This window comes from Paroedura picta, chromosome 18 (genome assembly GCF_049243985.1).
Source record: "Paroedura picta isolate Pp20150507F chromosome 18, Ppicta_v3.0, whole genome shotgun sequence".
Lineage (NCBI taxonomy): Eukaryota > Metazoa > Chordata > Lepidosauria > Squamata > Gekkonidae > Paroedura > Paroedura picta.
In genome coordinates, this window is record NC_135386.1 from 18,987,841 (window position 1) to 19,013,072 (window position 25,232).

Below are 25,232 nucleotides of genomic sequence, written 5' to 3' on the forward strand. Positions count from 1 at the left end.
TTCTTGACCCTGCTAGAATGTTCAGCTTTCAGCCCTTTTTGTTGTGAAGATATAAGGGGAAATAAGCAAGGCATTTTGGTTCCAGTAGCTTGGGGCTGTGGGAAGAGGGGCTTGAAGGAAGCTACAGTGGAATATTGGACTAAGTTGGGGTCTGCTCTGATCCAGAGAGGTCCTTTGTGGTCTTAGGCCATCGTGTCTCAGGTGGATCCAACGCAGACTTCAAGGTTAAGAAACCCTCTTTTGTACCTTGGAATGTCTACCAGGACTTCCAAATAATTTAGCCACAGGAAAAATATCCACCTTTCACCAGAAACAATATATGTTTGCGAAAGCCATCATTCACCCTGAGATAAAATAGATTTATTAGCAAGAGGTAATCAGGAAACATATATTTTTACAAAAATGGAAATTTTCTTTTTCGCAAACAAACAAGCTGTAAGTTGAAATATTTTAGGTCTTGAAATAGAATTCTCATACCACTGGGTATTGCTTACAGCAAAGGTTTCTGGTCTGAGTTAGTGTGTGGTGCATGCCAGCCTCTTCCGAGTTCTTCTAGGACTATATACTGTACAGTGTAAAAAATACATGATAATATTCACAGAATAAGCACTACATTACTATATTCCTGCTAACGAGGGGTTAGCCAGGATTACAGCAGATGTAATAAAAACATTTCAATCCCCGCCCCGCTCTAACTCTACATTATATTACTAAGAAGTGTCACGAGGTTACAGACAGAGCATGTTGACGGAAGCTGCCCAGGGACATGGTGCAGTGGAAAGGTCCAAAGAGAAGGGGGAGAAGGGGGCCGTCTCCTCTCTGGGCCGCCTCAAGGCATTGCAGTGGCTGAGGGAGGGGCCCCAAAGGCCGACCCCACTGGCCCATGCACACACACTGGCAGCAGGCAGATTTCCAGATACCTGTCCCAGGTCAGACATCTGGTTTCTCCTGTTCTGGATCTCCAAGCTCCCTCCTGGCCTGGCCTCAGGAGAGGGACGCCAGCCCCCAACCGGCCCGAGGTCCTTCTTCAACCCTGACCTCCCCTGTTGCGGCAGCCAGCAATACAGAGCGGTTCCCTCCAGCCTCCTGGGCCCCTCGCAGAGGTGGAACGTGCTGCTGCTCCCTCCCAATTTTGCTGTGTTGTTTTTTTTTTTAATTGGGGGGGGGGGTCAGACTCACACAGCAGCAGTTAGAAATTCCTTGCTTCGGAATAGGTGTGTTTGTTTTAATTCTTAACAAAGACGTCCAGGTTGCAAAGCCCAAGAAAAGCCTAAATTCCTCCATGGTTGATCATCAGGAGGAGGAGGTGGAGCAGGACGTGCGAGGTGCCTGCCTGCCCTGTGTACAAGCGGGTTTTTCCTCCACCACCCCTTAATCCCTCCCACTCCCCCCCCACAAAGAATCAATGACAAAGAGAACATTGCTTAATAGAAACCAGGACGGCAATCCACAAAACGGCCAAGGCCTCAGGACTCCCCAGGGAAACGCACGGGGGGGGGGGGGCAAGGGTCACTAGTCGAGTTCCAAGAAGGGGGGGGGGCAGGGCCCGGAGAGCATTTTTCCTTTGCTTTCCCCCTTTGCCTTTCCCAGGTGGAGAAGCACAGAGGGGGGGGGGAGTCAGTCCGGGGGTGTGGGGGAGAAACGAAGGAGAGCGGCTGTTATGTACAACGGTGCCCCCAGGTGTGCGAGGGAAGCTCTGCAGGCAGGCCGCTGCACGGGGCTCAGGTGGGCAGCTTGGGCTCCATCTGCAGCGAAGCCTCGTACAGCCCCTCCTCGTCCATCACGAAGGACTGGTCCAGTAGGTACTGGGTGACCTGGAAGAGAAAGAGCAGGAGGGCAGAGCCCTTACGGGGCACAGAAGGACGGCAGGTCACAGCCGACGGGGAGTGCAGCCTCGTAGGGCTCTACCTGCTACAGAGGTGGCTTCCCGTTGGCTGCCTGTGGGTAGCGACCCTGGGCTTCCTCGGCAGCCCCCACCCCCAGGACTAGTGAGGGTTTGAACTTCTTTCGCTTCCCAGACCAGTGAGACGGAGTTCGCCCGGATCATCCAGTTCAAGGCAGAAATGAACAGCAGTGGTTTGTAGCAGTTCTCAGTTCCCTCTGTGGTCCCTCATCAAAACCCATTGCTCAACCCCTCAAAGCAGGCGGCATCTCCTCTGCCTCCCCCGGCAGCAGTTCCCGTCTCTTCTTCAGCCTCCAGAGCACCCGTCAGGCCCCCTCTCAGCAGAGGGATGGCTACTCCTGGCTACTCCTGGGGTCAGTGGCACGGGGTCAGGGCCTCCTTGAACCCTCCATGGGATCCCCAGGAGTCGGCTGGGATTCAGAGGCGTTTCCCACCATCAACAGCCTTTTTTGTCCCCAGATCTCTCCAGAGGAGCTCTCGGGGGGAGAGTGGGTGGGGGGCTCTTGCGGAGCCCTCATTTCCCGGGAGGAGGGGGTCTGCCTGCCTGCCTGCCTGCAGGGGGCCTACCTTGGGCTGGTGCTCGATTTTGTAGGCAGTTTGCTGGAACTGTCTGATCTCACGAATGATGTGGGAAATCTGTGCAGAGAGAGAAGCAAAAGGGTCGGCCTGGGAACTCAAAGGGTGCTGCTACCCCTGCCTCTCCCTCCCCCCCTCTCTGTGCCTCCAGAGGCCGGGAGGGGGGGGGGAGGCAGTCTAGGGAACCGGGCTTTCAGTGGACCGGCCCCCACCCAGCTCTCCGAGGCCCCCACCCTGGGCTGCTCTGGGGAGCTCACCATCCTCATTTTGGAGAAGTTCACCAGGCCGTCCTCAGTGTAGTTGGGCGTGCCTTCCTCAATGAACGCCAAGTCCGTCAGATACATGCCGAGATAAGGGACGCAGGGCGGATCACAACTGGGAGGGGCAGGAGAGGTCCCAGTTAGAAAGAATCCCACCCGACTCAGGGAGAGCACCTGGTGCGAGATAAGGCTCCAAACACTGCAGGAACAGCCATTCCCAGGACCTGCCGGGCGGAAGCCGCACCGACGGAGCACCGTGCAGCCCAGAACAGCCAGCAGGACGGGAGAACGGAGAGGCTCGGCTTCCCCCTCTGCTGGGCTCCTGGCCCGCCTTCAGTGTAGATGCAGAGAGCAGGAAGGGACCTCAAGGGCCACCTAACCCAACTGCCCCAAACCCACAATGGACCTCTTGGGCAACTCATGGTTAGTTGAGCAAGAAACTGCATGCTTTCCTTTGACAAATATTAATGCAAGCATGCATTTTGACTCATGCGCTCCTTCTGGAGAGCAGCATGGCCTCTGAATGACAGATTGCCATGCGCCATGACGCCAGGTTGGTGCATCTCAGGTATTCACTGCATTTGAAGGACCGAGCATGAGATTATTTCCAACCCCGCAGCTGGAAGGGGACTCCGAAACCCCGACATGCAGCAGACCTGTTTGGACACACTTCCAATCCATGCTCGCTGGCATCAGTTGCTCTGGACAAGCAATGCCCTTCCCCCCTGCAGGCAACTTACTTTTTTAGGGCTTCCCTCAGATTCTTAAACCGACCCTCTGAAGACACCAGTCGCTGCAGCTTGTCAATCAAAGCTTTAGTCTGGAGAAATAAATGAGAAAATATTATTTCCCCAGCGAGAGGCAGGAAATGCAGGTGCCCCAGTGGCGACTCTTGGGACATGCCCCTTCGGTCATGGGGCACAGCCTGGCAACTTGCCTCTCTGAAATCTAGCCATTCATCCAGCCAAAGAAGGTGGAAATTTAAAAGTTAATTTTGGAATCACTTGCTCCAAAAGTAATCCGGTGGACTAGGCAGGCCTCAAGCAAGACATCGGGTGGCCCAACACCCCCTTCCACTGAAGGCCGTGGCTGTTCTGGTTCCACTTCCTTGTTTTGAGGAAGGGAGGAAGGCTGCTTGCCACAAACATCTGCGGTGAGAAGAACATCAAGTATCGGTTCTTCTCTGAAGGAAGTTTGGGTGGAAACCACAAGAAGCAGAAGCATGTAAAGGCGCTGATCATAGGCAGGAGCAAAGGGGGGGGCATATATCCCTTCGACCCTCAACTCAGGGACCCAGGCAGGTTCTCCAGAGGCGTCCAGCTAAGTCACAGCAAGGCCTGAGCTCCGCAGTGCTCACCTGCTTGGACACCTTCATCCAGGTCTTCTTCAGGCGGAAGATGGCGCTACGGTTGAAAGCAGAGGTGATCTCCAGCACCGCGTTGTAATTGTGCAGGCAGCGACAGATGTCGGCCACAGCAACCCATTTCTCCAGGGTGCTCACTCTGGCAGCCATGTCTTCATTGCGGAGGATTTCAGAGGCAATCAGGTTGCTGATCTGCAAGGAGTCCGGGAGAGGAGAGGAGGGGAGGGGAGGGGAAGGGAAGGGGAGCAAATGAGGGGAAGGGGAGGAGAGGAGGCATTACAGCACCTCCTTCAGCTCTTGACTCTACATTCAAGCGTGAATGCCAAGAGAGCTTTCCAAGGGGTCTGAAGGCCACACAGGGGTCCCAGCTGCTCCAGGAGAATCCCCAGGGCAGAAGAGACCAGGAGGACCAGGGGCACGGGTCATGTTTCCACCAGGACCAGCAACCTCTGGACCAGGCATCGCCTTATCTGACCCCCTTCCCCTCCCATTGCTGAAAGCGCCAAAAAGTGCGTGTGGAGAGGGACAAAAAGAGCAACTCTGAACTCCCCTCGGCCTGCCGTGTCTGTTGACCGAGCCTGAGGTCCGAAGCACAATCGAAGCTCACAGTGAAATGGCCCAGTGTGTGGCTGGGCCCTGTCTGCTAGATCACGTCAGTTTATACTGAAACAGCACACTCTGTGTGTGTGTGTGGGGGGGGGAATCCATCGCTTGCTTTGTGTATATAAGTTGGTGTTTTCTGGGGGGGGGGGTTGGTTCAGTTCTTGGTTCTGCTTGTATCAATCTGGGGCCCAAATAAAGAGCTCAAGTCACGACCGTTGTCCGTGCCCACCTCTGGGCTCCTTCCGGCAAGAGTCCTGCAGTGGGAAGCAAAAAGGAGCAGCCTCCGGACTTCCACCTGACTGCTCTGCTGCTGCTGCTGCCACCTCCTGGGCATTTCGGAACAGACTCTGCCCATCAATTGCGCTCACAGAGTGGCTGCATGAGCATCCAGCCAGAGTTCCCAGGGATAAGCGTCTGAGGGTCAACTCGGTTCCCTTTGAGCCTGGGCTCTCAACAGCTCTGGCCCCCAAAATCCTAGCGGGTCTCTCAGGCACGAGGGGCTCGGATCTCACTGTCCTCTCACGGACCAACCCGCTCCCCTCTGAAATGTAAATAATGGCAACAGAATAATAGCAGCTCCAGAGACCGGTTCAGCTGGTTTTATTATACACACATGAGGGCCCTTCTGCTTAATTTCAGTCAGGGGCCTTGAATTCCTGCCAAGGTGAGCTTTCAAGTGCTTTTCTGCTACTGCTGCTCTCAAGACATTGTGCACAAGGAGAGAGGGAGAGTCTGGCACACGCAGCCGTGTTGATCTGAAGCAGCAGAATAAAATCAGAGTCCAATCAGGCATGTTTAAGACCAAGCAAGTTTCATTCAAGGTGTGAGCTTTCATGTGCATGCAAACTTCCTCAGACAAGGGAACAGGGATGAGTCAACTCTGTCCTTATATCTGCACCCTGAGGAGGTGTGTGTGCACACAAAAGCTCATATCTAGAATAAAACTTTGTTGGTCTTTAAGGTGCCTAATTGGACTCAAATTCTGCCCAGAGAGAAAGAGAGAAAAAGTAATTTATGGGGTGATCAACAGGCCAAGAAAAAAAAGGCCCATTCCATTCATAGAGGGTTAGTATGTGGAAATTAGTAGCAGCAGTTTTCATGGCATGGCGGGAAATGACCCCCACCCACACACATGTATTTCCCATTAAGCCCCTATTAAAGGTAAAGGTATCCCCTGTGCAAGCACCGGGTCATGTCTGACCCTTGGGGTGACGCCCTCCAGCGTTTTCATGGCAGACTCAATACGGGGCGGTTTGCCAGTGCCTTCCCCAGTCATTACCGTTTACCCCCCAGCAAGCAAGCTGGGTACTCATTTTACCGACCTCGGAAGGATGGAAGGATGAGTCAACCTTGAGCCGGCTGCTGGGATCGAACTCCCAGCCTCATGGGCAGAGCTTTCAGACTGCATGCCTGCTGCCTTACCACTCTGCGCCACAAGAGGCTCCTATTAAAGAGCTTTTATTAATATCACCCGGTCAGTTGGCCACCGGAGAAGCCTTTCTGGGCAAAGCTTAACAGCTGGATCCTGTGCTGTCCTGCAGGGTGGGTCCTTTGTCCCCAGCCTGCCAGACGCTCTCTCTCCAGCTGGCCCCTCCCACCCCCACCCTGCCCAAACTCACGTCATTGAAGTGCTTGGTGTTCTTCATGATGTACGGCGTCCGCTCATTCTTTTCGAACTTCATCCACCCTTGCCCAAAAAACTCTCTGCAAAGGATAAACACCCAGGTCAGCTCCAGCCCGCCTGGCCAGTCCCCATCCAAGCCCCCCTGCACAGGACACCCTTCCTCGCACGAGGGACCTTCTGGGAAGGGAAGCATGGTGCCGAGCATTTCTATGAGCCACAGGGCTGGAGGGAAAGGAGTTGTGTGTGTGTGTGTGTGTGTGTGTGCGCGGGGGGGGGGGTGAGCACCATGTAGGTATCCCTTCTGGGAGGCAGCTTTGGCCAAAGGCCCAGAAGCCCCCTGATGCCACCTTCCTTTCCACGGGAGCCCCCCGGCCAGGGCAATGCTGCCCAGTGGGGAGGGGGCCTTGGCCAGAACGGACCACTTACTCATAGGGGATCTTCTTAAAGACCAGGTGGTCAAGCAAGGTGAGCTGTTCGGCTATTTCCAGAGCGGAGTGATTCTCGAAAGGCTCTGCTGGGAGTCCCTCTGCCTGCGGAGGAAGCAGAGAGGGGCTGAGAGCGAGGAGAGAGACCGAGTCCGGCAGCCCTCTCCCAAAGGGAGACAGGGATCCCAAAGACAGGGATTACTTGAGGCATCAGCCCAAATGCATCCCTTTTATTAGAGTGGCAGAACTACTGTAAACCCCTTCACCAATGGGATTGAAAATGAGGAACCCTGTTTATTTGCAGGAAAGAGCAAAAGTCCAGCAGGACCTTTAAGACTAACCAAATTTGTCATTCTTTTTAAAGCTGTTGCTGGACTCTGGCTCAGTTTTCCTGCTCCGGACAGATTCCCACACCCGCCCCCCATCTAGATCAACCTGAAGGAGGGACCAGGGACTCCTGAAAACTCCTCCTCAACCTTGCCCCCTGCAGGAGGAAGACAAGGGGTGGGGGTGGGGGTGGGCTCACCATCTGCACGATCTCTTCCAGCGTTATCTGGTTGTCTCCGGGGTCCTCCTGGGTCAAGGTCCTGGGGGCAGAACAGACAGGCAGGGAGCAATCAGTGTGGGAAGCCACTGGTATGCCCAGCTCATCTCTTCTGGACTGAGGAAGAAAAGCTCCAGGTTTTTGTTCCTCTCTCCAGGTCTTCATTGATGGCACAGTTCAGTTGGCCTCTCCAGCCCCTCCCTCCGTGATTCTAAGACGTGTTTCTGCTTCACAGACACAAACTGGAGTCCTCTTCCCCAGGACTCTGTGGGGGATCTCACTGGATTCCCAAGAACTCTCTCCTACTGAATGGGGCACCCATCTTTGTTTGTTTTGGCCCCTTAATCTTGATGCTGTGGGACAGAGGAACATGCACATCAGGCCCCCCAAACTGCCTCAGAAAATGCTGGGAGATTTGGGGTCAGTGCCTGGGCAAGGCAGAGTTTGGGGGAAAATGGGATATCACCCCTGAGTGACTCTCTAAGCTGTCTCCCTTAGGCTCTGTGGTGTTCACCATAGGGACTTGAAGAAACTCCTAGAGTGTCACTCCATGGAAGCCTATTTCTGCTGCTCTTCATTTCCTGTCAAGGTCAGTCTTGTCTCTCTGAATGGGAGGGGCCTCATGTGTGGAGCCCCAGGCAGAGGTCTGTCACCTTGCCCCATGTGTGGGTACGATGGGGATTGAGCCTGGGACTTTCTGCAGTAGGTGCTCTCCCTGGAGGCAGCTCTTAGCCCAGGAGTCAGGCCAGGACTTGGATCTGAAGCCCAGGGTGGGGGAAGGAGACCTGGCACGGCAGACAGACTCGCCTTATGATGTTGGCTGCGGCTTTCCTCTCTTGGGTGAGGAGCTCCGGGTCATGGATCACTTCCTCCAGAAAGCTGATCACTTTACATTTCAGCTCCTCGTTTGTTTCAAAATCCTGCCCAAAAGACACACAGCTGCCTGGGAGAGCCTCAGGGCCTGGGGGGAGCTGAGCCCCAATCCTCATCAGCCAACAGGATCGCCACCCCTGGAGGCCCCCGGGGAGAAGCCAGCCTTCCCCGCCCGGCGGTACCTGGGAGTGCTTGGAGACCCAGTGCCTGAGGACATTCAGGACCCGGTTGGTGGCAGCTCTGCGGATCACAAACTCTTTGTCTCCATTCCTCTGGTCAGGGGGGAAGCCTGCAACAAGAGCCACGAGCAATGTGCATGCTCCAGAGGCAGCCCTCCGCCTTAGAATGCCTCCCTCTCCCCTTCCAGAAAGACAGGCCCGGGGGGGGGGGCTTATGATTTCCCAGCTCCCTTCTCCTGGGCAGGAGGGAACTGCGGAAGAGCCTGAGCTCTGGGGCTCTGGCTTAAGGACATGACCCCAGCCTGGCGTGGGCATTGCCGGTGCATCTGGCTCGAGCCCTCCTGAGACCCAGGTGTGGGGCACTCCTGCCCCTCTGCTGGGGCCTGCCGCTCACCTGCACTGGCCAGGGACATCCGCCGGTACTTCTCTTTGGTCGGGGTGCCTTCATTGGCGCCAGCCGTGGCAATGGCGAAGGCAGAAGTCGCTGAGAGGGCACTGCGGCTGTTGTCCAGCTCCCGGCAGGAGGTCATCACCACGCCATTGTTATACGAAAACAAGGGGAATTCTGCATGAGGACAAAGGCACGGATCAATCTCTCCCAGAGGGAGCTCCTCCAAAGGCCTCTAACAAAGAGCTTCCAGACACCGATTTATTCATTTATTTATTTGTTCTGCGTGGCAGAACCCCCTGGCACTTTGATCGGTGGCAAAGGAGGAGTCCTCTGGCAGACGCTCTGGGGAGCTTTCTTAGTTTTGTGCCACTAATTTGAAAAATAACTGTGGAGGCATTTCCACCCATGCTCTTGCACAGCTACAGAGTGACATTAACGGAGCTTGTACACTGAAGGAGGCGGGAGGGTGGTGGAAGGTGCAGAGTGGGCCGGAATGACCTTGACAAGGGCAGGAAGTGACTTTCAAGGGGTGAGAAAAGGTCGGGGGGGGGGAATCTGAGTGAATCTGTATGCTTTTTAATTACTTTGATTTGGATGCGAAACAAGGGGAAAATGGGCACAAAAGCACTCTCAGAAAACCCGGGGAAACAGCAACCAGAAAGCAAACTGAGCCGTGAAGGGAAGAAAATGAATGCAGAATGACAAAGGAAACCCAGTGGACGTGAATGGAGAAAGTGAAAGGAAAACACCCAGGCATAATAAGCCTGTGTTGTTAATTCAGTGAAAGACTGCTTAGATCATGTTGAGTAATTATTGTAGCACTTTCAAAAGAAGTAGGTGGGAACTGCAATTCCAAGGAGGACAGTTCCCGTAAAGTTGGAGGGATTCTGCAGGACTGCAGCTGCCTCCAACATGCTGCAGATATCTCATGTCGGGAACAGCAAAAGACGCAAGAGCAGCACGTTCATCTCTGAGCAGCCTTGCAGACAGTTCTTGGGACAAGCAGCCCACCCCCCCACCCCCCGTTTCCCCTTCAGGTTACCTGAGTTGTTTTTGCCTCTGACCAATTTAGGGGTGGTCGGTGATTTGGTTGGCGAAGTCTCCACTTCACCTTCATCGCTCTGGTTCTGATCTGTGTCAGATTCCTCTCGGACAGATGCCTCTGCACCTGGGAGCAACAAACAGCAAGCCGGATGAGTTGAGAAGAGGGGGGCAGGCCCAAGAAAACAGATTTGGCCGGGGCGGTGCAGACCCAAATTGGGATTCACGCCCGGCTCTTCAGAGGGGTGGCTGGGCTCCCCTGGGCCTTAAGCCAACTGGGCCACCACAGACAACTGCTCCCGGCCTTCTCCCAACCCGGGAACCGAACCTGCAGAGTTCCAGCCCAGGCCCAGCATTGCCAGGAGGGGCCCCTCCCCCCCCCGGAGGCAGGCAGCACTCACTGGGCTTGCTCTGGAGAGCGTCCTCGGGCTTCTCCGTGGGCCCTTCCCCCTCATCGGGCAGCTTGCTGGAGTAGCTGCTGGACACGTAGAGCTTGTGGATGTCCAGGGTGGTCTTGCTGAAGGGAGAGAGGGAGGAGTACATGCTGGCGTAGCCGTTGGAGGAGCAGCTGAGGGCGGCCAGGTCTAGGGCTTTCCCCCCGGTGATGATGGGGATGTTGAGGGACAGCTTCCTCCTCCGGCTGGGCGAAGATGACTTAGTGATGGAGAGGGGCGGCGGAGAGGAGAACTTGCGGTTGGCACGCGGAGACTTGGGAGGCTCCCCGTAGAGGAGTTTGGTGCTCTGACTACTGGCAAACAAGAGCTCCAAGGACCTTGGGGGAAACAAAACCAGACGCCCCCTTTACTGCTCAGCAGCTCTCCTCTGCTCCTGCCTCTTACGCGGCCACCAGAAGCAGAGCTGCCTGGCCTCGGGGATCCTTGGGAGGGAGAGAACAGTGCTTGCCCTTCAGGAACCTGGGAAATGGGGCAATGCAGAGGCAGGCCAGGCCTGACAAGCTGCAAGCAGGCCTAACCCCCTGGCAAGGGGTCAGGCACTGGCCCTTTCCACTCAGGCCTCTCCCTGCCCTGCGCGGCCTAGGTCTGCAAGGGGATGCACAGCCCTCTGCCCGCTAGAGGCAGCTGCCTGGGGCTTTCCTGCAGCTCCCGAGAACCCAGCTCAGTTAGGCTAGCACTGGAGTGTAAGGCCCCTGCTTGGCCAAGTGTGGAAAGGAGTGGGTGAGGGGTGGGGTCCCAAGGGAGGCAGCCCGCCACCCCGTCCCTCGCCCCGCTGCTTTCCGGCTTCTCCTCCTCGGGGTGCCCTCTCCCCTGGGAGCCCAAGGAAGGCCCGCCCCTCCTTGCTGGGACTCACCTTGCAGGGATGGCGCTGATGGGCTTCTTGTAGATGGTGATCAGCTTGTCCAGGACGGTCATGGCGGTGGTGAAGACGCGGTAGGAGTGCAGGAAGGTGTTGAGGAAATCGATGCTGAGGAACCGCAGGTCGGTCAGCCTCTCCAGAAGGCGCTCCACGCTGGCGTAGCGGATCTGCAGGACTTTGCAGGAGTTCATGGTCTTGCTGAATCGTATGTCGACGTCGTCACAGTACAAGCTGGTGTCAGACCTGGGGAGACCGCGGAGGCTGGGCAGGGTGCCCTCGGCAGCCCCCTCCCTCCCTCCCTCCCACGAGGGACCACGCCTGGCAGGGCAGCCCCACCGCTGGAGCCCCCGAGAGAGCAAGAGGCCTCCGCAGCCCCTGAGACATTCCAGGCCTGGAAGGGCTCTGCCAGGTGATGCCACCTGTGCCCACGGCCTCCCCCTCCAGCTCGGCTTACTTGATCATCTGAGGGACGGTGACTTTGGAGTTCTCCTCGAAGGCGTTCATCATGAGGCCGTTGCACCGGATGTTGTCCACGCACTGGAACGGACACGGAAGAGGCTTAGGCAGGGAGGGGGTGGCCACAGCACAGAGAAGAGCGGGATCCACACCACAGACCTGTGGGCCTGTCTCCAGTGGAGTGCCTGGTGGGAGTCTCCTACATCCTCCCCCCCCCCTTTGGGAAGTCCATGCGGGTGTTTCCTCTCCTTTCTGTCCCGAGACGGCTCCTCTCCTCCCCTTGTGAGCCTCTCCTGCCCTTCACGGGAGTGGGCTTGCCCCAGGCGTCAACAGGCTAGCTCGGGACAGGAGTGGCAGACACGTCACCCCCCCCCGATTGCCCCCTCCCTCAGCCGCTGGCCCTTCCCTACCTGGCTGATGTCGCTTGTCCATGCCGCCTTCTCCTGCCTGGAAGAGGCCACCAGGATGATGGTGTAGGATGGGCCGTCCTTGGGCTCCACCACAATCTTGAAATCCAGGTGGTCGATGTCTTGTCCGGACCCTTTGGCTTGACCAATGAAAAGAGAAAGGTGAGGGGAGTGGGGACTGTGGGGAGGGGCTTGTAAAGAGAAAGGAGGTGGCCCAGTGGGGTTGGCGGGGAGTGGCCCGGGGGCTCTCAGTTGAGGGGAGTCCACTGCAGGGGTGTGGCGGGTGGGTTGGGGGGTCGAGCACCCGGTGCCAGTTGATACTTACTCTCCTCCTCCGCGCTCTCCGTCTCTTCCACCAGCGTGCAGTCGATGAGGGAGATGACGCCCCCGTTCTGGAAGGAAAGCAAGGACTCCATCACTGCACGCTCCCACCCCTGGCCTCTTCTAACGCTAGGAGTCTTCCCTGGTTCCACCCAGCTTTCCACTGACGCTTAGGGATCTAAAATGTGATAGTCACAGGGGTCCTGCGGGCAGCGGTAGGTTGCTAGCGGGGAGGACTGCGGCAGCCTCTAATCTGGAGAACTGCAGGCCACTGAGTGACCTTAGGCTAGTCCCAGTTCTCTCAGAGCTCTCTCAGTCCCACCTACCTCACAGGGTTGTGGCGACAGGAAGGGAATGTGATTGTAAGCTGCTTGGAGACTCCTTCAGGTAGCAAAATCAGGGTACCAAAAACCAGCCCTCCCCATCCTCCTCCCCCCTCCAATCGCCTTCCCTTCCCATCAACAGGCACCATGTGAGGCAGGTGGGGCTGAGAGAGTTTGGAGAGAACAGCGACTGGACTAAGGCCAGCCAGCAGGCTTTGCAAGGACGGGGGGGGGGGGGAGGAGTGGGGAAATCCTGCCTGGTTGGTTCTCCGGGTTCGAGGCTGCTGCTTCCAGCCACCCCTGTGCCACGCTGCTTTCAGCTGCATGTACCTGTGCTCAGGCGTGTGTGAGTGCCACTCACCTTGGTCAGGTGCAGCTTCCCTCCAGAGCCGCGGGTGCAGATGATGAGGTGCTTGGAGAAGAGGAAGCACTGCCGCTCACCCTCCTTCCGCAGGGAGAGGGAGCCCAGCCGCCCCCGCGTGATCTTCCCCTTCTCCGACATGGGCACCTGGATGAGGGAGCCTGCAGGGGAGAGAGGCCGTGCTGGGCTGGGTCCCACTGGCCCTCCTTCCTCTCTGGGGGCAGGGGGCCACTCCCCAGCTGGACGCCGGCCTCCCCCCCCCTGCCCCCCCCTGCTGTGACTCTGGGGGGTCAAGGGGACATGCCCTGCCCCCTGCCCCCCCCCCGTCCTGCCCAGCTTGGCTACCTTGTCTGACAAATGTCTGGCTGGTGTCCAAGAGGATCTCGCACCCCTCGATGATCATCCGTTCGATTGCCAGGTTCTTCCGGATGTTTTCTGTCTCGCTCACTTCGTCATGCATGATCCTGGAACACCCAAGTGTCCCTCAGCAGGAACCCCAGAGGAGACGGGAGATGCCAACTCTCCTGTTCCAGCCCAGTTCCTGTGCCATTGCAAGCTGCTTCACCAACCCTTGCCTGACCAAGTGCAGCAGTGGGGCACCCCCCTCCCCACACACACACCCCAGACAGAGGGAGTGGACTCTTCTCACCTGGAGAGCTCCTCCAGCTTGGACTTGGCGTAATCCAGGCTGTTCCTCTCCACGTGCTCATGGGGCGTGTGGGCCAAGAGCTCATGCAGCGTCAAGATGTACCTGGGGATCTGGGCCAGGAGGTAAGAGAAGGTGGCATCAGGGCCCCCTCACCCCACACACACACACACACCTGCCCCACTCCAGAGGCACATCTTCTCACCTGGGCACTCACAGGGTGGAGGAGCACCTTGAGCCCCCCCCCCCGACGAGCGCTCTGCTCACCTGGAACATGGGGTAGGTCAGGAAGGTCTCCAGCGTCCGCTCCTCACAGTCCGGCTTGGCCTCGTAGTGCTTCAGCAGCTTGTCGAAGTCCCGGTTCTGCTTGCAGTGGGCCAGGATCTGCAGGCTGTACTGATGGTTCCGGACAAACTCCTGGTAGATGTTCAGCATGGGCAGGAGGATGTCAAAGAGGTCGGCTGCGAGGAAGGGAGGGTGGGGTTGAAGACGCTCCTGCCAGGTTTCTGCAGGCTGAGGGGTCCACAGCCCAGGGAGGGGCCCTCATCTCCCCCCAGGACGTGTTGGCTCGGGCAAAGGGGAAGGAGGTGCCCCAGCGAGAGCTCTGTGCCCCTCCCCTCTTTTCCCCCTTGTTGTGTCCCTAAAGTCCCCCTTCCTCAGCTCTTTGGGTGGGGTTGCTGCTCTGCATCGGGCGCTTTCGAGGGTTCCTGACCAGCCACTGGGCTCGATGCTGTGTGGGGGGGGGGGGGGGGAACCCGTCATCCGGCACTTGCTCACCCAGCACCAGGGTGGGCCAGCTAGAGATCCGCGCTTTCAAGCCCTGGTAGAAGATCTGGTGCAGAAACATGATGGTTTCGCTGCAAAAGAAACGAACAAGAAAAGGCAGATTAAACCAGGACTGGCAACCTCGTTTCATTGGGAAAATCTTATTTTGCAAAGAGGAAAAGGTCCATTGCTCAATTTTAGCATCATTTTAACCAAGAAATGGAGGGTGAACTCTGTGGCATTTCCTCCTGTGGACGTCCGAAACCCCACCATCCCCCCCCAAAAAAAATGTATCTCCCAGGGCAGGCAGCTCAAAAGAATGGAAGAGCCAGGTTCCTTCCTTCCTTGTGGTTGGCAAGAAGCCCCCATCCCCTCTCTGCAGCCCATGGGGGCTCTGTCCTCTTGGAGCTGCTTTCCACAACTGCCGTGGTTGCCAACCATGGGTGGGGACCTGCCTGGAGACTGGGGGAGGGGCCTCCCAGCGGGGTCTGATGCCCGGCAGCCGTCCTCTCCAGGGGAACTGCCCCCCCTGCCTGGAGACCAGCCCGCCTGGCTCACCTGTTCAGGAAGATGCTGCTGACGTCGTCGTGGGTAATGGGCGGCTTCTTGGAGCTGGCAGCCATGCGGAGCGGCCGCAGGAAGTTGTTCACCAGGATGTGGAGCTGCTGCACGTACTCCGCCTCCGCCTCCAGCATGCTGAAGACCACCTGGTTCCTCTTGCGCATGCTGTCCGCGTGGGGGGAGCGGATGTAGTCCTGGATGATGGTCTTCCACTTCCGCCGGCACAGCCATCCCCGCAGGAAGCTCTGGACCTGTCCGCACAGCAGGAGGGGGCTCAGAGCACGCAAGGGGGGGGGGATAGCAAAAGCTACTGGCAGGGGCAAGAGAGCTGTCGTGGGCAGGGCTCTACGGAACTACCTGCCTCACAGGAGCCTAGTTAGCAGCACCTTCAAGATGAGCCAGATTGGCAGCAGGGGAGTCACGACATCTGGCTACTCTTGAAGGTCCTCCTAGTTTCCTGCTTTTCCCCCTGCACCAGACCAGCTTCCTCACAGAGAAGGGGAGGCTGCTGTCGTGGGTCTCCGGTCGGAGAAGGGAGATGCGTGGCAGGGGGCCACAAGATTGCCTTGGCACAGAGAAAGGATCTCTTTCAGCCACACTAAATAACCCAGTGCCCATGCACTCCCAGTGCCCTTTGCAACTGGTTTGTAAAATGGAAGGAAGATGCTCTTGCAAACAGTCACTGAAGTGGATCGTTCGGCGTGTGTGGAAGTGCCCACTCCTTCCCCTCCCGGGGGGAGGTCAGCCAGGGGTTTCCTCCCACCCGTTCCTTCTGCTCCCCTGGGGTTTCTGGAACTTCCCTGGGGGGTTGCATCGTTGTGCATCAGAGAATGACCCCCGGTGCACTCCTGTGCCATTGGAGCCAAAGGCCCTACGCAGCACATGCCAGCCTCCCTTGAGGCCTCTGCCCCCGTCCGGAGCCCACCTTCTTGATCTTCTTGAGGTCACTGTCATCATCGCTGGGGACGTTTGTCTGATTGGACTGGATGCGCTCGTTCTCCTTCAGCAGAGCCGCAATCTTGGAACCGACAGAAAACCAGCAGGTCAAGAACAGGGGCTGCACCCCACAGCCCACCCGCCAGCCTCAGATCTGGACGGGGAGATCTACCCTTCGCATTTCCTGCCACTTGGGACCGGGACAGCTGGTAGCCCAAGCAACAGGTGCAAGGACCGCACCTTCTGCCGTGAGATTCTGGGCCTCGTGCAGCCCAGGTGTGAATACACGTTTCCTGCCAGCGGCTGGATCCATCATCTTTGTGCCACTGTTTGCAGCTGGCAGACTCCCTGAGGGGAAGGTGGCTTTGCATCATGGAGGGGGGGGGCTAAAGAAGCCCCTCTCCCCACCTGCAGCAGCCAGTGTGCCCCAGGGTGGGCTGAGCTCCGTTACCTCTGATTTCAGGCGCTCCGTCTCTATCTCGCCGTCTTCAATTTGTTGCCGGAGTTGCTTGGCAACCGTTTTCTCGGTCTCCACAATCTGAAGTAAGTGGAGGTACTTCTGCGTCAGTGCTTCGTGCTCTGTGGCCAGAGTCCTATAGCTGTGGCACAAACACAACAGCAATCATAGCGAGGCCTCCTCTCTGCTGGGCCAGCCTGCCTGTCCGGCACCTCCTGGCCACTTCCACGGGTCGAGCCCGGCTCCTCTGTGGCGGGGGGGGGGGGTGGCAGCCCGTGCCAGAGCAAGAGGGTTATTCAGGTGGGACAGCCTTCTGTGGAGGGAGCTCTTGCCTGTCCAAGGCGCAGAGCAGAGGAAACAGGAAAGACGCTGGGGGTGGGGATTGGGACCAGCTCTGCCATCCAAGAGGTGAAATTTGCATCGTTGTGTACAAAACTCCATGGAAGTCCTTATTTAAGGAACTGTTCCATGTGCTCCAGTTCCAGGGCTTGCCCGTGTTTTTCGCGTGGACATGCGGCCCTTTTGTCCCCCTGACGGGGGAGGGAGAGAGGCCGTGGGGAGGGCAGTCGCACTACGTGGTCATTAGCAGAGTCGTGGTTAAGTGCAGTGGCCTCCCATCTGGAGATTGAGATTCAGTTCCCCCCTCCTGACTGCAGCCCCCGCTCCTCCCCCCTCATCACCCTCAGCAGTTCCCGGGGGGGGGGGGCTGGCTAGGAAGGGCTACCTTGCGTGGCTGATGGCGGCCACCCATTCGTCGCAGTCCTTGCAGTCCTCTGTCCGGAGCTCCAGGGATTTCTGGTTCTCGTGGTTAAAGTTGACCGTGAAGTAGTGCTGTAACACACAAGGGAGACGACTGTCTGGGAGACCAGCCTTCTGACCGCTGGGGCTCGGCACAAATGCCCTCCTCCTAGAAGCCCCACAGCTTTTGGGGAAAGCTCCTGTTTTAAAAATGGCTTTACCAGGTTTCCAAAATTAAAAAAAAACCAATTAGCACTGTGTTAAGGTGAAAAAATAAAGGCCCATGAGTGCCGATGCTGATGGAGCTACTGGCCCAGAGGTGCAGCGGGACAGGCAGGGTAGGGCCGTGGAGGGTCGGGCGGACGGGAGCAGAGAGGGCCCTGGAGGGGACTGAGGCAGCTCCAGGGACGAGAGGCCTGCCACTGGCTACCAGCCACAGGGAGCGAGTGGAGGGGACCTCCACACCCAGCAGCAGCCAACCGGCGGTGCCAGGAGCTGACGTCAGAGGAAGGCCTTGGCCTTGAAGCCCTCCTGCTGGTCTCCAGAGGAACTCGCTGCCACGCTATGAAACAGGAGGCTGCCCTAGATGGACCCTTGCTGGCCTGGGCTGCTGGGAGCGGTTCGGGGTGGTCCTGGGGGCTGGCAGAGTGAGCATGGCCCCCTGCTTCCCTGCTTCTGAGAGGCAGCCCAGTTCTCCGCGTGCCGACCTCTGGGCAGACACAGCCAGGAGCCAAAAGGGACTCAGCTTGGTGGCTATTTTTAGCTCCCCTTGGCATTTACTGTATTTGTGTTAATTTTCACCAAGGAGGTTTCTCGCCCAGCAGAAGGGGCTCTCGTGTGCGTGCGTGTGCGTGTGTGTGTGTGCGCGCACAGTTAATTTGCTCTCCTTCCCTTCCGTCTCCTAGGAAACCAGCCATGCTCTGTAAGGCCAGAGCCTGAACCGAATAACTCGGGAAATAAATAAGGAGAACATTTGCTCCCCCCATCCCTCTCCGCTGTAGCCTTGACGCCCAGTAAAAGCGTTTCTCACCAGTGGCTACTGAGCAGCCCTATTCAAAGCCCCCTGTCAGCCCCCTCCCCTCTCCCCTCCCCTCCCCCCAAGCAGCAGATACACTGGGGACTGCGGGGGCCCCAGTCCCAACAGCCCTTTCTCCCCCTAAGTGGGATGGGGAGCCGGCCAGGACTGCAAGGGGGGAGGCAGCCGTGGAAAGGGGAACCTCCCCCAGGCCACAATGCCCCACGGGGCCCGACCCCCTGTCACAAGGTGCCCGCCCGCCCGCCAGCCAGCCAGCCAGCCAGCCAGCCAGCCAGCCATTGGAATGACCCTGTTGTGTGTCACGGGGAGATCCCAACTGTCCAGGGAGAGTGGCCTGGGAGTGCAGACTGAATGGCAGATGGTGCTCACTCAGCCCAGGGCCAGAGACACCCGTGCCACTTGGAGGGAGGCCAGCGTCTCTGCCAACACGCAGGTGCCAGGGCCGGGAGCACTAGGCTGGCCTATATGGGATTGGGTGGTGCATCCTACGCTCTGCTTGGCCTACAAGAGCACCCATTCTACACCCTCGCCCCTCTGAGACCCACACAGATGCCTGCCAGTCAAAATCTCCCCCCTCCGCTCTCCTTTGCCCCTTCTCTTCCCTGCTCTCCTGCAGCCTCTCTAGCGCGCAAGCTGTGCTGAGCACAGGGACACCTAGGGATCAGGTCCTCCCAAGCATCCTCAGACACAAAAGAAGCTTGTGTGGGGCAGGGATATCGGAGACCCTCCACATCCCAGGCCATTCTCCTGCTTCACCCTGCCCCGCATATGCCTCTGCCGTGTCGGGGACCGCTTTTATACCGAGCCAATGGCTGTGGAAGGCCATAGTGCTCCCGCCTGCTGGAGAGAAATGGTGCCGCTTTCCTTCCAGGAACTGGAAACAAATCAGACCAAAGGACACCTCTGAGCACCTGGACCTCAAACCACCGACTCTGAACCCCTTGATTGATGCACTGAGCTGCCGTTTGCCAGCCTGTCATTTGGGCCGGAATGCAAAGCAGATTATGCAGAATAAGTCAGTCCAGACCCCAGAATGGAGCCTCCAAGAGGCATTGCCAAAAGCCCCGGCTGGTAACCATCTGGAACCGACAGAAATGTCCACAAAACCAAAGCAAGATGTACGCATTAATGTGCAGCCTTAGGGAATGCCACAGTGACATGACAGGACCCTGCTCACGACCAGAGGGGGTCCAAATGACACACCACCCCGGGACGTCACCCCAGTTCCTTTCAGCCCTGCTGCTTTGCTGGGCAGCCAGGTCACCTGTGTGGGCAGCTGCTGTCACGGGGAGACCGGACTTGATGAAAGGGAAATGATTAAAGGTCACTCTTCTTTCCAGCACGGAGGCTCGTGATGGGAGATGGCCCTGTTTCTTCAAAATGAACCTTTGGGCTCGTTAAATGGGGCTTTACAAAGCATTAGGGAGGGTTGTGGGGTGGGGTGCTGAAACCCCCAGCTGCATGCAGCCTCCCTCCCCCTCTGTGGGTTTATGGCCTCAAGAGCTCTCATGTGCTTCTCAGTGTGCATTTCCACCAGCACTTCAGCACAGCCATGAGCTGCCAGGTAAGCCTACCGCCAGGACTTCAGGCTGGCCCTGCTGGGCCCACTCCGAGAGGGAGAGGAAAACATGTCCTTCTCCACACAGGAGGTCCCTGGGGAGTCCCCTACTGACCAAACCTGCGGTCAGAAGGCGGTTCTCTGTCTGCAGCACCCGGGACAGGCTGGGACATGAAATTCAAGAATCAATATATTAAGAGCCTCCTGTCATGAGAAAAACCATCTGAATTCCCCAGGCAAATGCCAAAGGCCTTTATCTCCAGAGACTCGGCCGGCAGCAAGACCTGAAATACTTCTTTTAAAGTCTTGTTGCCGCACTACACTGCAGCTGCAGGCAGCTCAATTCACGACCAGCTGTGAGCAATGAAGCAGGCCCAAGACCATTCTGGCCGCGATTCCACCTCCCAAAGAGCCTCTGTTCTCCAGGGGAGGAGGAAGAAGGCCTGGCCAAGGGATCCCAGGATCACTGCCTGCCCTTGCCAAGGGAGTCCCTGGTCTACCCGGCCCAGTATTGCCCCGTCTTCTGCCTGCAAAGACCCTCTGCCGTCCCAAGCAGGGCCCTCCTCCAGCAGCTGGGCCCAGGAAAGGGCGAGGGATTTCCCCAGGCTCCCTCCTGCTCACCCTCTGCTGGGCCTCACCTCCTGGCAAGCCAGAGCAGCCCCCCACCCATGATCACCTCCTGGGGAGCCCTCAGCTGGGGACTGGAGCAGGGAGGGAGGCTGGGCCATGGAGACCGGCAGGCCCCTGGGGCAGGATTTCTCCCCCAAAGGAATTCCTCGAGTCTGCCGTGGGCGGAGGAGGAGTCAGGGGCCCCTCCCAGGCCCAGGACAGGAGGCCCCGAGACCCCCACACTCTGCCCCAGAGAGGGGGCGCCGGAGCCCGCAGCCAAGCCCTCACCTGGGGAAAGAAAAGGTGCTCCGGCCGGAGGGGGGGGGGTTGCGGGGGGGGGTGTTGGAGTGCAGCCCGCTGCAGAAGTTTCCGCGCTTCCTCCACCGGGGGCGCTCTTGGGTTTCAGAGAGCGGCCTGATTGAGAGGGCCGCTAGTCCCTCCTGTGGCCCCCGCAAGCCGGGTCTCCTGGTCGGGGGAGGAAGGGCTCGGCCTGGGCGGGTCCCGAGGGAAAGGCGGGCGGAGGGGCCGCCGGGAAGAGGCCTCCCCGCCCCCGCCCCCGCCCTAGGACAGAGACGGCAGGAGGAGGGGGAGGGGAGCGGGCTGGGACTGCAGAAGAGGTGGGGTAGGGTGGGGAGGGGGCCTTCCTGCGGCTCCAAGGGGGGAGAGTGGTTGGGGGAGAGGTTGCCCCAGGCTCCAGCGAGCAGCGGCATCTATCCAGCGGGGCGCACAGGGAAGCATGCGCCTGGCGAGCCCGCCCCCCCCCCGCCCCGCCCCGCCCCGCGCGGCCCGGGCCCCCTCCCTCCCCCGCCGGCCCTCCCGCCCGCGCGTCCCCCCACCTGCTTCTCGAGGGGGTCCTTGGGCTTGGGCGAGGGCGCCCGGTCGCAGACGCAGCCCTCCAGCAGGTAGAGGCCGGCGGGCCGGGAGCTGGAGTCGCTCTCGAAGTAGAAGAGCAGGTTGTGGAGGAGGGCGAACCACTTGGGGTGCCATTTGGTGTTGTCCGAGCTCCGCTTGCTCAGGTAGCCGCGCCGGGCGCCGTCCTTCTTGGCCAGCAGCGCCAGGTAGACGGCGTGGCCGTCGTTCAGCCGCATCCCCTTCTGCATGGCGCCGGCCGGCCGGGCGGAGGGGCCCGCGGCGCCGCGCTCACTGCCGGAGCCAACGCTGCTGCTGCTGCTGCCGCTGCCGCCGCCGCCGCCGCCGCTCCCCGCCCGCCCGCATGCCCCGGCCCACCGACCGACCGGCCGACCGACCGACCGCTCCGCTCCGCCGCCGCCGCTTCAGCCTCCGCCGCGGCGCGTCATGTGATCAGCACCGCGGACAGCGGCGGCGCCCCGCGCCCCGCCGGAGAGCAGCACCGCGGACAGCGGCAGCGCCCGCCCGAAAGCTCGCCCGCCCGCCCGCCGCCCTCCGCCCTCCGCCCTCCGCAATGGGGCGCCCTCCGGCGCCGGGGCCCCGCTCAGGGCATGCCGGCCACAGGGCGCGCGCCCGAGGGACTCCCACAGCCGCAGCGCCAGCCGCCCCGACGGCACCCGCGCTCCGTGGCGCAGGCGGGACTGCAGAGCCTGCCGCGGCCGCCGGGGATTCCGCCGGGGCGCCAGCAAGGCCCCCCCCCCTCCCCGCACACACACACCGCAGGCCCTGGCCCGGGACAGCGACCGCGCTCGGCTCCCTGCGGCTCCCGCACCCTCCCCGCGCCCCTCCCTACTGGAGGCCTCCCATGCCCCCCCCCCAGCCCAATGTGTTAATTGTATCCTCCCTGTTTTCTGTAAACCGCCCTGAGCCCTCGGGGAGGGCGGTATATAAATATAATAAATAAAATAAATAATAAATAAATAAATAAGCAGGAGACCTGTCGCCAGTGCCTGGAGGCGCTGGGTGGCACCCGCAGGACCCTGCCCCTGAGACGCCGACCGGCTCTCCCTCCCTCCCTCCCTCCCTCCCTGCACCGGCTGAGCCAGAGAGCCCAAATGATGGCCACAATCCCAGCCATTGGTTGGCAACCACTGGATAACTCCCAGTGAGGGCTGGGCTAACCCCCAGGGACCCCACCCACCCTCAGGCACCCCAGGCCATACCCTGAGAGGAGGCAACTCAGTTCATCTGAAGCCCCCCAACCATCTTCTCCAAAAAGATGGGGACTGTTCTTGGGCCATCGTCCGGAGCCATCGAGGGCTCTGCTAACTCTTGGCACAGCTGAACTCCGGTCCCTCTTGGCCTGCTTTTGGGCCGAGGGGTGCGTAGAAGAAGCCTCTGCCCCATCCCTCCCACCAGGGCACCAGGACTTCCAAGGCAGGGCCGCCCTCCCCCTCCCTCTCTTGGGCCCTGAGACTTCATTCTTGAAGAATTCTAGGACATCTCCCTCCCCAAACCTCATGAGAGGCTGGCCATTGTGCTCCCTCATACATGCATTTATTTACAGTGTTTACATCTTTCCTGGCCTTATAAATACATGTGGTGGACTGCAGCCATTACACAGAAGCCCAAGAGGAAGGGTTCGAAGCCACAGCAGCCAGCAGAGGCCACGAAATCCACGCCCAGCCCCGAGATGCATTTGCAGGCCGGCCTCCAAGCCCTGAGAGGTAAAATCAGCCCCCTACTGCAGTTGCCGGATGCAAAACTTGGGGCCTACAAGGAGCATTTGAGTACAGAGTTTGGAAAAATACCCTGCCCCAAAGGCTCATGTTTCCCAGAGGGCAGACTTTGGTGCCTCCCAAGAGCATGCTGCTGTGTTGCCCATGGCATGACCTTGAGTTCGAATTGTGTGCTCAGAATGGCTGCTGCCTCTTGATGGCGCAGCCTTAACGGTCCATTTCCCCCCACCCCAAGGCAGGCCAGCCCCGATGGGGGGTGGGGGGTGGGGGGTGGGGAGGGACGCCTGGGTCTCTCCATCTCCCAGATCAGCCTCTCTACTCTTCAGCCAGCCGCCCCTCACCCTCTCTGGAATTTCTCCAGAGCCCCAAAGTACGGACTCACACAGTCCCCCTGTTACTTTCTAGTGCTGGAAGCAAAATGCAGCATACGGAGGCTTAATCAACCCACGTCTTGAATGACAAGCAGGAATAAAAACTCCTGCACCAGTCCCTCCGGCAAGGAGGGGTAGGCCTAAGTTTCTTTGGGAGACATTTCAGGGCTTCGCTTTATCAGGAACCAAGCAGAAGATTATATATCAGTGGCTGGCTGGGAGGGGCAGAGAGAGAGAGAGCGGAGGGGGGCGTGAATGAATGCTGGAGTTAAAACAACTGGGAGGGGGTTTCTTCCAGGCTGGTTTGTTTGTTTATTATTGATTTATTTGGGAGGTTTACATATAATGTCGAGGGGTGATACATGGAATGACCTAAATATATAACATAGTCAAAAGTAATCCAAGTTTCTTGGCCTTTAGCAGATAAGGCATCTTGAGAGGCCCATATGGAAAGGGGGATGAGGGGGTGACAGTCTGGTCTTCATTCCATCCTTCTTTCCCTCCGGCCTGGACCAGTCTAGGCCTGAACTCTCCTCTCTCCTCTCTGAGTTCCCGGAAGGCCCCAGAAGTCCCAGCATCCAAGGCTCTCCTGCAGCCAACCTCCAGGCCAAGTCGAGAGCAGGGGGAGGCCAGACCCCCTGCGGGGTCCATTTTGTGCTGAAGATGGGGAGGCCGGGCAGTCCTCGCCTCTGGCCCCCTCTGTGGTTGAGCACGCTGGGGCAGCCAGGCCTCAGATCTGCCTTGTGCAGGAAGCGGTGTGGGGAAAAATGGGCCACCAATACAACGGAAGCTGAGGGCGGGGGGGGGGGGGTTTTGCCAACCACAGCCAATGGCAAGAGGGGGCTACTCAGAGGCCAGGAATTGTTTCCTGGGATGTCAGCCTCCCCTCAGGTCTCTGTCTGAAAAAAATAATACCTGGGGGGGGGGGAACATCTAACAGGATGGAAAAAAATACAAGGGGTTTTCTCCTAAAAGGATGGCGGCCACCCCACATGCCAGTTGCGAAGCACTGTATTCTGACCCCTTGAAGCTGAACAGAACCCCCCTGGAGTCAAAGAAAAATGGGGGGTGCTCCATGGCCATCCTCTTCCCCGTCCGTTCCCTGACCTAGATCTGCCTTCTTTAAATAGGATTGCAGAAAGTCAGGAAAATTGTGTCAATTAGTTTTGTTCCACCTGGCAGAATGTGTCTAAAGCTGCTGAGGCTTGCGTTAGGTCATGGATCACCATGGTAACACCTAGGAATTGTCTAGAAAATGGGAGGGCATTCATGTCTGCTTTTGGGCCGGAGAATGATGCCGGTCCACTGTCCACACTGGACCTCTCTGCCCAAGGAATTCGGCCAGGCTGACCATTTCCTCCCCATCATTTCCTAGACCCCCACTGGACAACTGCAGGATGTACACGTGGCCACTACCTTCTTGTAAAGCCATCTTGTAAAGACTAGAGAAATGACCCATCCCTGCTAGTGTTCAGTACACTTACATCCCCCCCCCCCACACACACACCTTTCTCTGCAGTGGGGGAAAGTTCTCCTGTTCTGTGTCTCCACGTTCTTGTGTTGGTTTTCTTTTCCCTGCCTTGGTATTGGAGCCTTCTGCCCAGAGCAGCCCCACCTGGACGTGCTTCTGTCCATCAGCTCTTGAACTCAATCACCCAGCTGAAGCTGCTTTGCTCTCCTCCACGGGATGCAGGATCCGGATTCCAGAAATGTCCCCCTTTGGTTTGGCCCAAAAACACCTGCCCCTTAGTGCCCCTGTGAGAGCAAGACTGATGGAGCAAGGCAATGGGGCACGGCTTGTGGGGGGGGGGGCAGGGAGCTGGCTGGAAGGGGAGAGGAGGAGGGGGGAGGCACCAAAAGGCAACCAGAGGGGGGCCCTGAACCAAAGGGCTGCCCAGGCAACGAGCCCTGCTGACCAACCTGGGAAGGGTGGAGGTTTGCTCTCGCTGGCATTGTGGCCTATTTATGCCCTGAGCCAAAGGCCACACAGTCCTTTTGGCAGC

The 25,232-nt window shown here is 58.5% G+C and overlaps 1 protein-coding gene across 2 annotated transcripts; it reads right to left on the bottom strand.

Moving 5' to 3' along the window:
- Positions 1 to 338: 338 nt before the first annotated feature.
- On the bottom strand, positions 339 to 21,542 carry RASGRF1 (Ras protein specific guanine nucleotide releasing factor 1). Of its 2 annotated transcripts, none has more exons than XM_077317689.1 (27): positions 21,107 to 21,542; positions 17,054 to 17,160; positions 16,324 to 16,471; positions 15,862 to 15,954; positions 14,934 to 15,187; positions 14,388 to 14,467; positions 13,878 to 14,071; positions 13,614 to 13,723; positions 13,310 to 13,428; positions 12,965 to 13,125; positions 12,285 to 12,351; positions 11,963 to 12,099; positions 11,551 to 11,633; positions 11,091 to 11,339; positions 10,184 to 10,299; positions 9,784 to 9,909; positions 8,745 to 8,915; positions 8,354 to 8,460; positions 8,106 to 8,218; positions 7,281 to 7,341; positions 6,756 to 6,859; positions 6,325 to 6,409; positions 4,097 to 4,294; positions 3,480 to 3,559; positions 2,737 to 2,854; positions 2,471 to 2,539; positions 339 to 1,814 (listed from the first exon to the last, which is right to left on the bottom strand). In XM_077317689.1, exons 1-27 carry the CDS (start codon positions 21,368 to 21,370, stop codon positions 1,722 to 1,724), a joined length of 3,507 nt encoding a protein of 1,168 aa, XP_077173804.1. In that variant the 5' UTR covers positions 21,371 to 21,542; the 3' UTR covers positions 339 to 1,721. The 2 variants fall into 2 exon arrangements, with proteins under 2 accessions (XP_077173804.1, XP_077173803.1); XM_077317688.1 differs by having other exon boundaries at positions 10,184 to 10,554; positions 21,107 to 21,541.
- Positions 21,543 to 25,232: the final 3,690 nt, after the last annotated feature.